Source organism: Marmota flaviventris, chromosome X (genome assembly GCF_047511675.1).
Source record: "Marmota flaviventris isolate mMarFla1 chromosome X, mMarFla1.hap1, whole genome shotgun sequence".
Classification (NCBI taxonomy): domain Eukaryota; kingdom Metazoa; phylum Chordata; class Mammalia; order Rodentia; family Sciuridae; genus Marmota; species Marmota flaviventris.
The window spans coordinates 9,143,540-9,161,032 of record NC_092518.1 but is presented as its reverse complement, the minus strand read 5'-3'; the positions used below and the strand labels follow the sequence as shown (position 1 = coordinate 9,161,032).

Genomic DNA, 17,493 nt, shown 5'->3' with positions numbered 1-17,493 from the left:
TTTTAGTCTATAAGAATGGGGAAGAATAAAGGATTTAGAAGGGAAGAGGCTGTTCATTGGAGCCAACAGGGTGTAAGGCAAATCAACCTGAAGAAAAGCCAGGAAGCATAGTCCACCTGTCTTTGAGCCTTAAGACAGACATCTGAGTCCATGATTGGTGCTATTCTTACATTGCTAGAAGAATGTAAATTAAACATTTAACTTTACAATGTTTGGGCAGACAGAAGGCTCCTTAACTCACAAAGATACTGCTGGTTCCTAAGATGCTCAGTAATAGAATTGGGACTCTGATCCCAGTGAGATTCTTGAAGGAAAAATACTGTTTGAAGAGAAAATGAATTTTCAGGTAGACATACAAATTTTAATGAGTGATCTGCTTGCCTAAAGCAAAGATTGCTAATGTGCTATTTTGGGAGTGTTCATTCTAATAGTTATAATAGACTGTCTTGTTTGGAGAGGAAGGACAAAAGGATGTTTCTGTGTTTTTCAGGAGCAAGGGATATTGCTGTTGTTCCTGTGTTGGGGACCACATTTTACACATTATGCAGGACACTGCAAATAATGTTACACAGATACATAAGAATGCATGGAACTTATGGTATTCCTTTAGCATTAAAACACTTAGGAAAAATGAAAAGTAAAGTGATAATGTATTAATAATCATAACTCTCTGAACACCTGCTGTGATTTAAGCACTCATTATTTTATAATCATGAAGTACCATCACAGAAGGCAGATAGTATTATCTCCAGTTTTTAGATAAACTAATTGAAGCTCACAGAAGTTAAGCCATTTTCCACAAATCACAAAATCAGTAAGTTACCAAAGATAGACTTGAATTCAGCTTTAATTGATACCAAATTCCATTTATTTCTCATTCTACCATAGTTCTTCCTTAAGAAAAGTGCTTGTTATCAATTTATCATCCTTTGTGACTCCAGCAGAGTTAGTCATAGACACCTTAGTAATTTTGTACCTGCTGAGGGATACCCCTTTCAATTTTTTCAGGAATCCATAATTCTCATGACTTATCCTTTTAACAATTTCCTCAGCCTTCTTTGGTCATCTGAGGTCCTGGGTGGTACACTCAGCTTACCAAAAAGAATTATTTGATCTTGACTAAATCACTGGCCTCAATCCATACCCATACCTTCATTCTGCTCAAAGTTTCTATGATTCTAAACTGTAAGTGAAGGTGACCAGCTTGAAGGATTTCATCTAATAGATGAATGTATCCTCTTGAATATAATGAAAGCTTTAAGTGCAAGTAATAACACTTCTTAAAATAGGAAGTTCCTAGCAATCTGGGCAGGTAGGTGAGTTAGTTATTGCCCCCACAGGGCTTTGTCATCCAACATCCTAGATCATAACCTTTTTCTCTTTTCTTGAGAACATAAAGCCTTACTCTACAATGTAGATCTATTGAATCTTTTCTCCTAATTGTACCTTGAAATTTCTGAACCCTATGACATTCTAACATCAGGGAGGTTTGACAGGATACATAAAGAGTGAACAAGAGTGTCATCTTAACTCACCTAGGCCTTAAGTGAAATTAGCCTGGGGGCAAGTTAGAAGTCACGTTAAAAATGCGTCATTAATTACGACCCACACATGAAGAGAGGGAGGAAAGAAAGACTCAGGGAATCAGTGGAAAAAATACATTGCTAGACTAGTTGTCTGATCAAAACACCCTTTAGCATAGTAGGTTTCACTATTTGATTGGCATACACATCACCTGAGGGGACTTTTTTGGAATGCATATTCTCAGGCAGTATTGATAAGGGGCGTAGGTGACACTGAAGCTGCTGTTCTGGAGCACACTTTAAGAAGCACTACTTAACAAGAAATATAGAAAAAGAATCACTACTTCAGGATGTCCTAAGGGATGATTTTACTGTGATGTGATAGACTAAAAAGGAGAAGGTTCAAAAAAGTAAAAAGAAAAAAAAAAAAACATTGAGAAAGGGGCCTGCAATTTTTCAGTAGCATTAGCAATCTCTCTGGGAAATGGTACTTTAATTAGACACTAAGACAGGGCAATTAGCCTGAAGTAGGCTGCTAAGTGATTGGACTAGGGCTTATAAAATAAGGGGACTGGTTCAGGGTCCCAGTCACAATGGAGAGGCATGGTGATAAAATCAGTGCAGTGACACCAAAGTTGCAATGGCAACCAATAATATGGTAGATGCTGCTACAAGACTGGGAGAGCTGCTAAGAAGGATGGGGGTGGGGGGTTGCTGGGTGAAGTAGAGAAAAAGCCAAGAACAGTTTCCACATAACACATTAATGTGCAAAGGCTAAAAGTGGCAGAGGAGCTCTACTTAGGGTAGTGGAAGTATATCAAGTCACTTTCTCTGGTCCCTGGAAAATCAGCCACTGATATATTTCCAAAAAGGTTAGGCAAGTGGCTGCTACATGCACTGGATAAACAGCAACAAAAATTTGTTTTTAATTTTTTATTGTTGGCTGTTCAAAACATTACATAGTTCTTGATATATCATATTTCACACTTTGATTCAAGTGGGTTATGAGCTCCCATTTTTACCCCGTATACAGATTGCAGAATCACATCAGTTACACATCCATTGATTTACATATTGCCATACTAGTGTCTGTTGTGTTCTGCTGCCTTTCCTATCCTCTACTATCCCCCCTCCCCTCCCCTCCCCTCTTCTCTCTCTGCCCCCTCTACTGACATTCATTTGTCCCCCTTGTATTATTTTTCCCTTTCCCCTCACTTCCTCTTGTATGTACTTTTGTATAACTCTGAGGGTCTCCTTCCATTTCCATGCAATTTCCCTTCTCTCTCCCTTTCCCTCCCACCTCTCATCCCTGTTTAATGTTAATCTTCTTCTCATGCTCTTCGACCCTACTCTGTTCTTAGTTACTCTCCTTATATCAAAGAAGACATTTGGCATTTGTTTTTTAGGGATTGGCTAGCTTCACTTAGCATAATCTGCTCTAATGCCATCCATTTCCCTGTAAATTCTATGATTTTGTCATTTTTTAATGCAGAGTAATACTCCATTGTGTATAAATGCCACATTTTTTTTATCCATTCAAAAAAATTGTGCACCATGATCAAGTAGGATTCATCCCTGGGATGCAAGGCTGGTTCAATATACGGAAATCAATAAATGTTATTCACCACATCAATAGACTTAAAAATAAGAACCATATGATCATCTCGATAGATGCGGAAAAAGCATTCGACAAAGTACAGCATCCCTTTATGTTCAAAACTCTAGAAAAACTAGGGATAACAGGAACATACCTCAATATTGTAAAAGCAATCTATGCTAAGCCTCAGGCTAGCATCATTCTGAATGGAGAAAAACTGAAGGCATTCCCTCTAAAATCTGGAACAAGACAGGGATGCCCTCTCTCACCACTTGTGTTCAACATAGTTCTCGAAACACTGGCCAGAGCAATTAGACAGACGAAAGAAATTAAAGGCATCAAAATAGGAAAAGAAGAACTTAAATTATCACTATTTGCAGATGACATGATTCTATACCTAGCAGACCCAAAAGGGTCTACAAAGAAACTATTAGAGCTAATAAATGAATTCAGCAAAGTGGCAGGATATAAAATCAACACGCATAAATCAAAGGCATTCCTGTATATCAGGGACAAATCCTCTGAAATGGAAATGAGGACAACCACTCCATTCACAATATCTTCAAAAAAAATAAAATACTTGGGAATCAACCTAACAAAAGAGGTGAAAGACTTATACAATGAAAACTACAGAACCCTAAAGAGAGAAATAGAAGAAGATCTTAGAAGATGGAAAAATATACCCTGTTCATGGATAGGTAGAACTAACATCATCAAAATGGCGATATTACCAAAAGTTCTCTATAGGTTTAATGCAATGCCAATCAAAATCCCAACGGCATTTCTTGTAGAAATAGAGAAAGCAATCATGAAATTCATATGGAAAAATAAAAGACCCAGAATAGCAAAAACAATGCTAAGCAGGAAGTGTGAATCAGGCGGTATAGCGATACCAGACTTCAAACTATACTACAGAGCAATAGTAACAAAAACAGCATGGTACTGGTACCAAAACAGGCGGGTGGACCAATGGTACAGAATAGAGGACACAGAAACCAATCCACAAAACTAGCAACAAAAATTTTTACAAAAGTTCATAGTACTACTAATAAAGGAGGATTGATCATGTAGGAGGAGAGAATGTAGAAAGACTAACACTAGGTCCTCAGGAGGGACTGGTGTTAAGTGTGACTCCTCCTGAGTTGTAACTCAGTAGTTCCATTCAGCAATATTTTGGCAAATATTTATTGAGCACCGTGTACCATCAGACACTTGAAATAAGACAGTGTTTTTTTTTTTTTTTGTCTTGAAGGAAATCACACTTTAATGTCAGAGAGATAGATATAAATATCCCAATAGTTGATAATTTATTCTTAAACTTTTCAAAGTTTTTCCCCATTTAAAGAATTCCCTTTGATAATGTAAATCAGACATATCTAAACTGAATCAAGTGAAGGGCCTATAATTATTCCTTTGAGGTCTTAAATAAGTGGTCACACTGATTGAGTAGAGCAGGTAACCTATTCTTACAGACCTAGATCCTGAGAGGGTCCTTTGGGTCTGTCAGAGAACCATACCTTGAAATAATCATTCAATGCTTCTGAATCAAAACCAAGGTATGTACACAAGGTACTTAATCCACAGAGAAAAAAAATACTTGGTACAAGTTTGGCCAGGCAGCAAAGAAATTAAATTTTAAAACTCATTCTGAAAGCTCTGTAATGAGATGACTGCTTTGAACACACTCATCATGTAAAGCATAGAGATTGTTCTGTCCACTCTATCCCTGAGCTAGTCTCTTGGTTCATGGACAGGCACACATATGGCTGTACCTGATAAGGCTTTCCACATAAGCAAAGTTTGAAAAATTCATGGTGTATAAATCGATAAGAGGGCCAAAAAGATGTCAGTATGTCCTTGCTTAAACCCTCTGAACTCCCTTGCTGTTACAGATAGGCAACCAGTTGACATTTGGCTAAAGGTTCCACATGACTATTAACATGCAAATCTAGGAAAAGAATAATGTTTTAAATACAGTTAGTCATTTCCTCTTTTGTGTAACTCAGTTGATAGACTCCCTGATTCCCTACGCATATCTTCAAGCACAGACTTTGATTCTGAAAAGTATCAAAAGGAAGGATGAAACTAGATAGAAAACAGAGCTCAGAATATGTGGCCGGACACCAGAGATAAACTATTTTTTAATATTTTCTAAGTCTGGATCTAAGCCCCAAGTTGATCCTAAGCTGTATGTTTAGATTCTTTCCTGTCTTTTAATTCCGAATAAGCACTTGTGCTGTTTTTCCCTGTTGACCTTGGATATGAGGAGATGAATGGCAACACTGCCTGGCTCATCAGCTGTTCTACTCTCCCCCACTAAAATCCCAGTGGCTGACTAGGAAGGTCCATGTTTACCAAACATTGTAAAGGCATCATAGAAAATACCCATATGCATTGAGCAATACTAGCTGGGAAGGACAAAAATATAATATCTGCTCCCATCTGTGTGTGGTCCCTTCAGAAAATGTGCACACATATGGTTGGCCCATGTTAATTAAGTCCAAATATGGATTGAATTCAACTTGGAGAGTAACTGATAAATCTGCAGCTAAAACTTTTCCAAATGCTTTGATATTTCCTGAATAAAAAATATTTCAAAGGTGTTGAATAGAAGAGGGCGAAATTGAACACCACTAGAAAAAAACTCAAATTATCACAGTTAAATAATCAATACTGCTCACATTTTAAGTTTCAAAGTCATTTCACATCTAGTATTTATTTATAGACCCAAACATTTGTCAATATAACATTTTATTAACCTGCATATTAAAATAATGAGAACTGACTTGACTTTTGTCACTACATGTCTATAGCTATTTAACAATGCCACTGAGGTGAAAAAAGAGAAAAGTGTGGTATAGCAGTTTTCTTAACATTTTATTTAGGATTGTCTTACTTTTGGAAAGAGGGAAAAGAGAAGAAGTGCCAGCATTCTTGGGAACTGAATATGGATTTGAGAAGACCGAAGTAACTTAGTACCTGTTGACAGCTGAGAACAAAATACTCGGATAGTATTTTGCTGCATTGTGACTTCTACTGTAGTAACTGGAGGAGTGTTGCCTACTAGTATTTATGGTGGCAAAGGTTATATAGAGAATAGAGTTCTGATCAGATGGTAGGATGGTTCATTCTCAATTAGGTAACATTTTAAAAGCAAGTATAATTCCTCAGTTTACTCTTAACAACCAACTAAAATGGGAGATACATTTTATACATACATTATCTGAAAAGAGATGCAACTATATCCTCTTTTATGAGTTATTTGCTTCCCAAAAGGAGGAAAACCAGGGCAAGGAGAATATCCATATGCTTTGTATTAAGTGAAAGATGAGTGGAGCCTGGATGGTACAGGTGCTGTTTAAAGGAATGTATGTATATATAGGTTAGGGAGGATGGGAAGAACTGTCTCCCCACTTTCTCTCCCTTTTCCTATAGCCAACTCAAAAGTGACTAAGACATTTATTTAACATTTGAATATAGAACTGGAAAAACAAATTTAGCTCAAAGAAAGGTTAAATGACTTCTTTTCATTGCTTAGTAATATTGGATTAAAAATCCTCCTGACCCTTAGAACTGACATGTGCCTCACTTCAGTAGCATCTTTCTTTTTTAAAATATTTTTTAGTTATAGTTGAACACAATACCTTTATTTTATTCATTTATTTATTGTTATGTGGTGTTGAGGATCAAACCCAGTGCCTCACACGTGCTAGGTGAGCACTCTACCATTGAGCTACAACCCCAGCCCAGTAACATTCTGTCTTTAATCCCCTATTCCATCTTTTGCTTTCTATCTTTTATCTGATCACTCAAATTTTGAAATATATTCCTACTGACATAACACATCAAATAAAATTTTTATTTCATTGTCCTTTGAAATGACTGATTGATCAGCTATGGGATGACTTTGTTCTAAAAGTGTCACATTTGGAACTTCACATAATTATATATGCACTTAATTATCTGCATTTCAATAACTGTCCAATAATCAATGTTGTGCCCTCTACAATACAGATGTTGGTTTGTAATTTTAAATGCCCCAAGCAAAGAGAAAGTTGTTGGTGAGACTGCTGAGCTTTGCAGATGGACAAATTTTTCTCATTTTAAAATGAATTACCTTTCCTTCGGAGTATGTGCTGCGAGAAGGCAGTAAAGGAATCCATGGGTCTCATAAGAGCTACAGTGATATTATGCATGTTTATTTTGGGATTAATGCCATCCAGTGAGTCTTTCAAAATCAGAAAAAAAGCCCATATGAACCAGGAAGAAGCCCATGTCAACATAAGTTAAGCAAACTTACCAGGATCTCTGATTTTTCCCTTGCTTTCTTGTCACAAGAAAATTTAGGTTATAAGTAATTGCAGACTAGCCTTTCACCTCTGCTGGCTCAAATAGGCCACGTGCTTCCCTTAGCCTACGTATCCACTTAATTATTGAACCAGTCAACCATCTCTGTGTATAATTGGCTAAAAGTATATGAACCTATAATTCATTAACATGTTTAAAATAATATCTCATGAATACTCCTGATTGAATCAGATGGTACAAATGGATCTAGTTTGTGGTTTTGAAATTTCTCATTAAGGAGCTCAGAACTGTTGGTCATTGTATAACCTATACATTGAATGTTTTAAAGCTACCTTTTTATTCAGGTAGTCAATGCCTCCCTTTTCCACTCCCATATCCAGTTACTGTGTTCATGAGTTGGATAATGAGTTTGGAAAAGAAGGGTTCCAAGATCCAAAAGTATTTGAGAACACACCACAATGCCTTTTTTATTTTGTATGTGGTGCTGAGAATCGAACCGGAGTCCCGCCTGTGCTAGGGGAGCACTCTACCGCTGAGCCACAATCCCAGCCCAGAACCATTCTTATTTAATCATCAGGAAGGAGTTTTGTGGTTTGGGAGGGGGAGGTCATGTTAGGTTGCAGACTTATGATAGAGCTAGAAGGAACTCTAGACTGTCTGTTCTCCTGATTCGACCAGGTTTTATAGAGGAAGCAGAAAAAATGATGACCAATGGGGCTGGAGAGGCTGTTCTGTGATCCTGAAGGATACAGTAAATGATGGAAAGAAGTGTAGAGCTCACATTGCCCTGAGCTACCATCTTGCTATTTGGTCTCTGTGCAATCATCTGAAGAGCAAACTCTGATGCATGCTAATGAAATGGAAAGTTACTTCCAAAATGAGGGGAATGTTCCTATTGCTAGTCCAGTCAGGGAAATAGTAGAAGACTACTAGTTGTCCCAGCTTCCATGTATTTCATTGACTGATTTCCCTCTTTTCCTTCAAAGGAGGATAAGATCTTTACTGTTACGTTTAAAACAATATTATACCCCATAGTGCATTTGTATTTATGAATCCAATAAAGAACTCAACTGAGCTTTATGGCCCATTATGAGAATCTGTCAGGTACACAACACACTTTCTAGACTTTAATACTTTTACCCTCAGCTGCACTGTTTTTGAGGGCCCCCCTCTAATATTACCCACTCTGCATCACATAGCTCAGCTCCTTCTGAATCCACCAGCATATGTGCATGCCAACTCCTCCCACCATTCCAACCTTACTCCTCCCTAAGAAGAATGGAATCATTGTGGTTTCCATGGCATTTCCCAGCACTTCCCTGAAGACTTGCTGCTTAATTCTGATGTGGGCGCTTATGTTACAGTCATTAATTACTGCATTAAGTCAAGTCACAAAACTAATGAGGATTTGGACACAGAGTTAGAAAATGATAATGTATTTTTTTCCTGGATTATAAGATATAAAGATAAACATGGTCAAAATATTCAGAGATATGAAATCACAGCTTTTCATAGCTAACTTACAGCAGAAAATACAAGCTTCTGTGTCTCATCAAAATTGGGAGTAAGATAATCAAAACATCACCATTGGTAACATTTAGGCAGGCCTCAGTTCACTGTGCATTTTATTTTCAGCTCTGACATCTAAATAAAGAATGTTCTTTTTTCCTTATGGCATAAAAATCATTCTATAACTAAAACTAGAACCTTTTGAAGTTCTTGCATCAGACAGTAGGATGAGTCAAGAATGCAAGGCCACATGGGAAAAGTTGGCCTTTATGTGTGTGGATAGAGTTAGTCTTAGGATTATTTGGAGAGCACGGTTGGGTGTCTGTCTATACTCCACTTACTCTCAGTGGTACCTGTAAATCTTTCATCAGATGGAGAAGGTATGTCAGTCCCCATGGGTTTTGTATTACAACTAAGGGACTCCTGGGAGGGTACAAGACTGAATCATCAACACTTGGAATCATGAGCTGAATCAAAAGGATTAACAAGAAAATTACCTCCAATGCTATAAGCAATAGTTTCAGGTCCAATAAAGGTTGATAATGAGGTAAGCAAATAGCTTGTTGATATGGGGTGCTTTTGTGGAGGATCAATTCCATTATTTATAGGTTGGGGAACTCCCTAAAATTGCAAGTTAGCATGTGGCCCCTGGGCACCTAGTCAAGTCAAATAAGACACTGAAAACAAATAAAAATTTCCTCAACAACTTCACCTTAGGCATAACCATTCTGGTTGCATACAACAAATCTAGAAGCAAAGCTATTAACAGTTGGAAGGCATAGCCACTTTAGTAATGATAGAAAACTTTTCCCCTTAAACAACAAACAAAAGAGCTTAAATGCCCCAATGCACAAAATATGCGTACAGTTTTAGGGAATTTCAAGGATCTATGGAGTTTTCCCCTTGCATCAGTTTAAGAACTCCTCCTAATTTGTAGGTTTATACTCAAAGTGTGTGTCCTTCCCATTCTTTAAGTTTTGAAATTCTGAGGAACTATCTTGGTCAGTATACTGTTTGTCTTAGAGTCTGAAACAGAAAACACAATCATTAAATTTGAAGAAGATACCAAGAGCCCTAGTGTGTATGACAGTACAACTTTTGAGTGTGCATATATCATGTATTATACTCTACTAATGCTCATAACTTAATTCTCTCTTTTTCTAAGCTGAGGATTCAGAGAGATATCCTATTTCTCTAAATCATAGCTAGTGTTGAGGCTAGATTCTCAAGCTTGAGAGTGTTTGACTTTAAAGCCCATGTCTATGATAATATTGGAAATAATCAGGATAGCAATCAGCTTTCAAAGGTTTAAACTCAAGTTTAAGGCCAAATGAGCTGTGTATAGTTGATATCTTAAAGGTGCTAAAACAACTTTGCTTAAGTTCCATTAGGAAGGAATTCCCCTGCACACTCAGGTTCAGAGTAGGCATCTCAAATGGTGCAACAAAGTGAATATTACCAGATGAATATCTATCAAGGTAGAACATACCATAAGATTAAGTCAGAAACATAGTTTTGGTGACTAAATATGTCTACTAATGCTGATGGGTCAAAAAATTTTGAAAGCAAAAATGTTTAGGTAATTCATTAATCCTTCTGAAAATGGTGGCCATTAGTTTGCCATGATAACAGATGGAGGAAAAAGTGATGGATTTAAGATTCCACACATGGGATTTATGTTATATAAAGAAGACTTTCTTCACAATATGACATCCTCACTATTCTTACTATTGAAAATAAGTCTCATATCAGCTCTTTTCAGCTTAATATGAATGTAGGCCAAAGTGTTCCCTCTCTCGGGGTATTTGCATTGTTAACCGGAGTGTGCAGGGAAATTCCTTCCTAATGGAACTTCAGCAAGATCTTTTTAGCACCTTTAAGATATCAACTATACACAGCCCATTTTGCCTTAAACTTGAGTTTAATCCTTTGAAAGTTCAGCTGGGCATATATTAATACTAATTTCTCCTTGGCCTCTAGGTAAATTGAGTTCAATGACTCAAATACAAATGTTAGTACTGACCCCAAAATTTCAGCAATATTTGGATCACACAACTTATTTATGAAGTTAGAACTACTTTTCTTTTCCTGGTTCCCTATTCATTCCTATTACTTAATTTATCATGTGCCTTGTTAAATTGGAGTACTTCCTGGGCAAGGACTCTATCTTACTTAGCTCTGGATTTCTAAGCCCAGCATAGTGTCTGGCTCATTGATAACCTTTCTGGGCAAATAATTAGATTCCTACAGTTCAAATTTGTCTTTAAAGTGACATCTCTGTTTCTCCTTCAACAAGGATTTTTCCTCAGGTCAGTGTATACCCACAATGAAGGAAAAGTCTAAGCCAGCCTGCCATAAGACAAACCCCACCCAATCCAAGCAATTTTTAGGACATTTTAGAGCCTATAATTTACTACACTTAGGAATCAGAGATAACAAGAATTGCCTATGGATCTAAGTCTGCGGAACATTATATCTTTTATTGTTCTAGAATGACATGCCTTCATAGTAAAGAAGGAAAACAACAACAACAGTTGTTTTATTTTGACAGTGTACAACACCAGATATTTACTAAAGAAAACACCACCCAAGGCCCAGAGGATTAGCTGAAGCAGCTGATACCCTGTGCTGCTTTTTATAACTCTCCTTTCCAGCACCATGCTCTACATATGTCCTGTTTCATCAGGTCACATCAACTTAGGTCATGCCCACTATTGCATCTTACACCAAACAAATGCATCACCATGCAGAATATTCTTTCCTTGAAAATTAAGTGGACATTGGGGAAGTTTCCTGGTTCTTGTACAAGCACTTGGCTTTGCTACATTTTGTAAGCAAGCAGCCCCTTTCATTCCACAAGACACTGGGGCTATTGGCTACTAGCAAGCTGTGAAAATATTTGGTATAAGAATAGATTATGCAATAGATAACCAAATTACACATATAGTTGTTGAGTGAGATTCTGATGATGTTAAGTCTGTAAACTTATTGAAATTATTTGCAAGAATCCTACTTGTCCACTTTTTTGGGGGGTGGTCAATGAAATTGGAGAGAAGAGGGTATTCTATACAACACCTTTAGATGCCAATAGTTGTTCATTATACCAAAATATCTCTCTCTTATATAGTGCATTGTCTTGGCCCTTTGGAAGATGTTTTTTAAAAGGAAAAATCTAAGTATCTCAAAAATCTTACTGTTTAAAAACAATGTTGATTTTAAATACAGATATCCATAAGTTATTTATGGAACATGTAATCTATGTCAGATATTATAACAAGTACATTTTAAATTTAGGAGTTGGCAAACTATAGCCAAAGGACCAAATCCAGTCCACCACCTGTTTTTGTAAATACAAGTTTACTGAAACAAACTACATCCAATTGTTTGTATATTGTCTACAGCTGCTTTTGAACAAAATGCCAGAGGTGAGTAGTTGTGACAGAAGTAATTGAGACTGTAAAATTTCAAATACTTATAATCTGTCACTTTAAAGAAAATGTTCGTTGTCTACAGTGTCTTTTATTCTCACAAATATACTCAGAGATAAATATGGTGTTTCCCATTTTATGATTAAGGTAACTAAGCATTATAGGTCATGTAGCTAGTAAGTGCCAAAGCTTGGGTTTGAGTCTAGATTTATCTGATTTCAAAATTTCATGTTCTTATGCTATACTTATTGAATGTGCAGCAATAACCAAAATATAAGGTAGGAAGAAATAAAAGCCTTACAGAGCCACAGAGAAATTGCTATTAGAATTCAGAAAAGGAAGATATTATTTTGAGCCTGGGGTGATAAAGATTCTGAAGAAGATCATATTTTAATATAAAATTTAAAAATTAATCTCAAGAATCTTCTGTCCCAAGTCTAAGCCCAAGAAAAGTTAAGAGATCAAGATCATATGTTTAAGTAGAAGCAGAGATTGGAATAAAGTCTCCACTTACCAGACCAAAGTATGCTGTTAAACATGCTGAGCCATTGAGGTTTTTTGTGTGTGGTTAAATGACCGAATTATTGAAATGAAAATTCATACATTATGCTCAACGGCAATTAAACTGAAGGAGTATTTATTTATTTATTTATTTATTGGTACTGGGGATTGAATGCAGGGGCACTTTACTGAGTCCTTTTTTTAGTTATTTTTAAATTTTGAGACAGAGTCTCAATAATTTGCTTACTATGTTGCAAAACTTTGCCACAGCCTCCTGAGTCACTGGGATTACAAGCATGTGTCACCTTGCCTGAATGTGATTCCTTTATCAAGGTCTTCCAAAGTACATTTGTTCAGATATTTACACAATACCATCACCTACCCACAAAACTACGAAATACATTTGTGTTGTGGAGAATCACACTTGTGAGATTATAGGAATGTCTTGTACTCTCTACCAACTTTAATATTCAAATGATAAACAAAAGAACAGAAATTTGAAGCCATATACATCCTACCCTGAAGAAATAGGCACCTCTAAGCCAGAAGAGAAATAGAGAAGTGAATATGTGTAACCAATGGAGGCTTACCTGATACTGTAGAGTACTTTGCCATTTTTTGAAATCCGCAGCAATTTGTTGTCAGTGGTGACATCATGGAAGTTGGCACCCTTCTCATTGGCAAAGAACAAATCTGGTTTCCAAATGGAGTCTAGCATGGATGGGTCCAAGTCCAGGGAATCATCCGGGTACTCACTGTATGCCAGTCGTGAATCATTCCACTGTTGTCTCAGAAAAATATTCACTCGGTAGTCCTACAGAAATGTCATGCACAAGAGCTCCTTATTGACCGTCCTGGCATAAGAAGTCTATTTAAATTTCCCTCTCAGTCATCTCTCTGATTTGATAGAGTGTTTGTTGCTGAATAAAGCAGGCTAAGTATATCTTGGTCAAAATAAACCACTCAGTTCTATTAGGATTGGAGCCAGAGGGGAGGAAGAAGGAAGAGGCAGTCAAACCATAACACAAATGGAACAGGTTGGCTTGGCTGAATTTTTATGCTTAAACTATTATTTCTGGTGTGAAATAATACTAACTCAAGTTGATTTTGCTGTAGAAGAGGGTAACAAGTTCAGAAGTCTGGGATGACATATTGTTAAATAAAACAGATTTGTTTTTCCAAATCAGAAAAGAGACCATATCTAGTCTCTTTATGCTTGATGTTCTGGGCAGAAGAAAAGCCATTATGTAATTTTGGAGGGAAAAATTTGAAAAACTGAGATGATGGCCTAATATTTTAAAATATCATCAACATACACATTAAGTCGCTTCATGGTGACAAAATAATTCTCTCAGCTACTTTCAAAATTCTTAATTATTTTATCATTTTCTCTGAATGTATACATGTAGCCAGCTTAATGCTTCATCCAGAAATCTCTTTTTATTTTTTCCTAATTTGAACACCTTCTTGACAAAGGTGTTCTGCCTTGTGGGAACCTCAGGTATACCCCCGGCATTCTCACTTGATCTGGAAACTTCCTTCTATACTAATGAATTAGCTTGGGGTAGTGACTGCTTTCCTGAGAAACTCTACTAAAAGTTCTTTAGGTTCATGGGAAACTGCTTCATTTGATAATCTAGACCCTGATTGGGGTTTCATCAGTATTCGCTAGTCAAGCAGGACTATAATTTCAGAGCTAATAGTTTTCCATTCTTACCATTTGTGGTTATTTAAGGTGATTTATTACCACTAGCTACATTTCCACATATTTGGCATGTGGATTTTTAGTCATTATTTATCTTACTTTAATGATGAATAACTTGTCCTGGTTTGCCTGAGAACTTTCCAGTTTGGGCCCTGAAAAATCTCTTGCTCAGAGCACTCCCTCAGTCCCAAACCATTTCCAAGGGGTGTTGGTCATTATACCAAGTATCATGGAGACTACCTGGGGTAGCCAGTTTTGATTAATTCCCTCAGGGCCAAAAGAAAAATAAGTTTTAAAGATCAGTATATATGGAAAAAAGCTTCAATTCAGTTATTTCTAACTATTCACTAAACTTCCCAAATTCCAGTGAGTTTTTTTTTTTTTTTTTTCCAAATGCGTCTCCTGTTGACAGGCTCACAAAGCACTTTAGAAGTGGCAGTTCTTGGGAAAGGTGCACAATGTGGGCATAAAAAGGCAAATAATCAAATAGTTAATAACCACTGAATATCAGTGATTAAAAATATGTCTCATTTTGAAAGGCTGTGTTATTAAAAGAAAAAAACCTTGAGGTCCTCCATTATATAAAACGAGGACATTCAGACTTGGAAAGTGTTAGTAGGTGCCCTTTATTTGGGATTTTGCCAGCCTGAACAGTAAATTCTGAAACCCAAGCAGGTGCTGTTGTGGGCCTCACTAGATTCCCATCCCAATCTGATTGCTTACTAGCTCCCCCACTGAGCAGACCATGGGAATGACAGAATTTCTAGAATTGTCCCAAGACCCCAGGAAGTTGTGACTGAAAAGAGATTAATATCAGGACAGTGTCTCCTTGGGAATGGAGTGACTGGAAACTTTGTAGTTTTGTGTGAGTAGTGAGTAAAAACATGTGATTCGTGAAAATAAAAGAAGTAGCTATTAAAAATATAAGCTAATTTATATGTAAGTATACACTAGATACATCAGCTGTGAGATTTTCTTAAGTTTTCCTGAGGAGGAAAATGCAGTTTCCCTAGTATTTAACACCCATTCCCTTTTATTTTTCTAATGTAAAAACAAGCAAAATTGTGTAGGAGGAGTATTATGCTTGTTTCAACAGAAAATAGAGAAAAAAATATCCCCTTCCTTAGACAATTCATAAGGTACTGTAAATATGGGAAGTAATGGTAACTGAACATAACAGAGGTGAGTATATTAAATATCTTAAACTATTGGCAGGCAAGAAAACCCCACCTCCCATCCAGGAAGTAGTCCAAGGATGGAAGATGCTATGAGAAGCTAGACAGAGAGCAGAGCACTGGGCAGTAAAATCATCAAGAGAACCTCCTTGTAATTCTCCTAAGTCTAGGAGAGTCTAGAAATTATATTAGTGACATGCATCCTGAAAACAGTGACCTTCAAGAAAATATCTCAATAAAGATTTTCACAACGAATATATATCTTTTTAGAAAGTCTTCTCCATGAATGTTCTCCAGTGTTTCCTGATTTTGTTTTGAATTTTATATATAGAAAATGATGAAACAGTTCCTCCCAATATGAGAACTTTAAAAAGAGCAGTGAGTCTATTACATCAGAGTAAAATCATTAAATGTCTAAAGATTAATTTAAAATAAATTAATCCATTATTTGTAAGCAAGGAGAAGTATAAAACGTAGAAGAGAAAATATATTTTATGCCACACTTACAGTGATTATATGAAATAAGACATTTGCCAAACTATTTGAATGTAAGTATTCACTCCTTTCAGTGTAGGTAATTAAAATTTATCCATAATTATGTTTATGATATACATTATTCTAAAATAAATAGCAATGCTTAAATATCTTTAAAAATATAAAAAGACACCCAAAGATATACAGAAGTAGATAACCAAAGAAAAGATTTTCTGGAGCTGTGCCTATGTAATTCTTCCAATTCACTGTCATTTTCAATATAGGGAAAAATTTGACATCTGATATTTATCTATGCATCACTTCTGTTTATTTATGGATAGGTTTATTCCCTTGTGATATTTCAAACCACAAGAGAATACTTATATTGTTCTGTAGTCTCTCTTTGTCTTTATTTTTTGCTTTAAGGTTTAACAAAATATTAAAGTAGAAGTAAATATTGAGAAGCATGTTTAAATGCTGACAGAACTTTTTTTTGCACTGCCTTCTCTCTCCAGGGACAGATTCTACTTCAAATAAATGACATGTTTTCTTGTACTAAAATTTGTTTCCCTATGATTGACTATCTGGGTACTAGATTAGGTAATGGAAACATTCAAATAATATTCTTTTTTATTTATTCAAAAGCTTTGTGTAAGCCACATCATCTTTATTCTTAACATAGGTAATGTAAGTACCTACATTCTATATTATTATTTAGTGTCAAATTTAAAATTTCTCAAGTTTTTCTCTTTTAGTTGCCTTCTAATGCTATGTCTACTCTGTAAAGATTATTTCTTTAAATTGAATTATTTTGACACAATTTAATTTAGTATTTTCATTTATACATTGAGATTACAACACTCTCTCATATATACTCTTATTAAACCTTACCTCTCTAATTATATTATAAAGGTATCAAATATGAGGATTTGGTGGGGTGTGCTGGGGATTGAACCTATGGGTGCTTAACCACTGAGCCACATCCCCAATTTTTTTATTTTTTTTTATTTTGAGACAGGGTCTTGCTAAGTTGCTGAGGCTGGCTCTGAACTTGCAATCTTCTTGCCTCAGACGCCCCAGCTGCTGGTATTGTAGGCATGCACCACATGCCCAGCAAGGATATTCTTTTTTGACTTGCCACTGTGCTTTTGTGGCACTTCAGTTTTTATCTCTGCCTACACTGCAGTAAAATTTTCATAATCTTAAAACACTGTTAGCTTTCATATGAGAAGTTAAGTTTAAAATTATGGGGCGATGTTTCTTTATGATGAAT

General features: G+C 36.2%; 1 protein-coding gene across 4 annotated transcripts in view; it reads right to left on the bottom strand.

Annotated features, from left to right (window-relative positions):
* Positions 1-17,493, bottom strand: part of Glra2 (glycine receptor alpha 2) — a 180,407-nt gene that overhangs the window by 116,798 nt on the left and 46,116 nt on the right. For all 4 annotated transcript variants that reach the window (XM_027946531.2, XM_027946530.2, XM_071606178.1 and 1 more), the window contains one exon: positions 13,457-13,680. In XM_027946531.2, the coding sequence (XP_027802332.1) occupies positions 13,457-13,680 (224 nt within the window). The remainder of the gene's footprint in view (positions 1-13,456; positions 13,681-17,493) is intronic.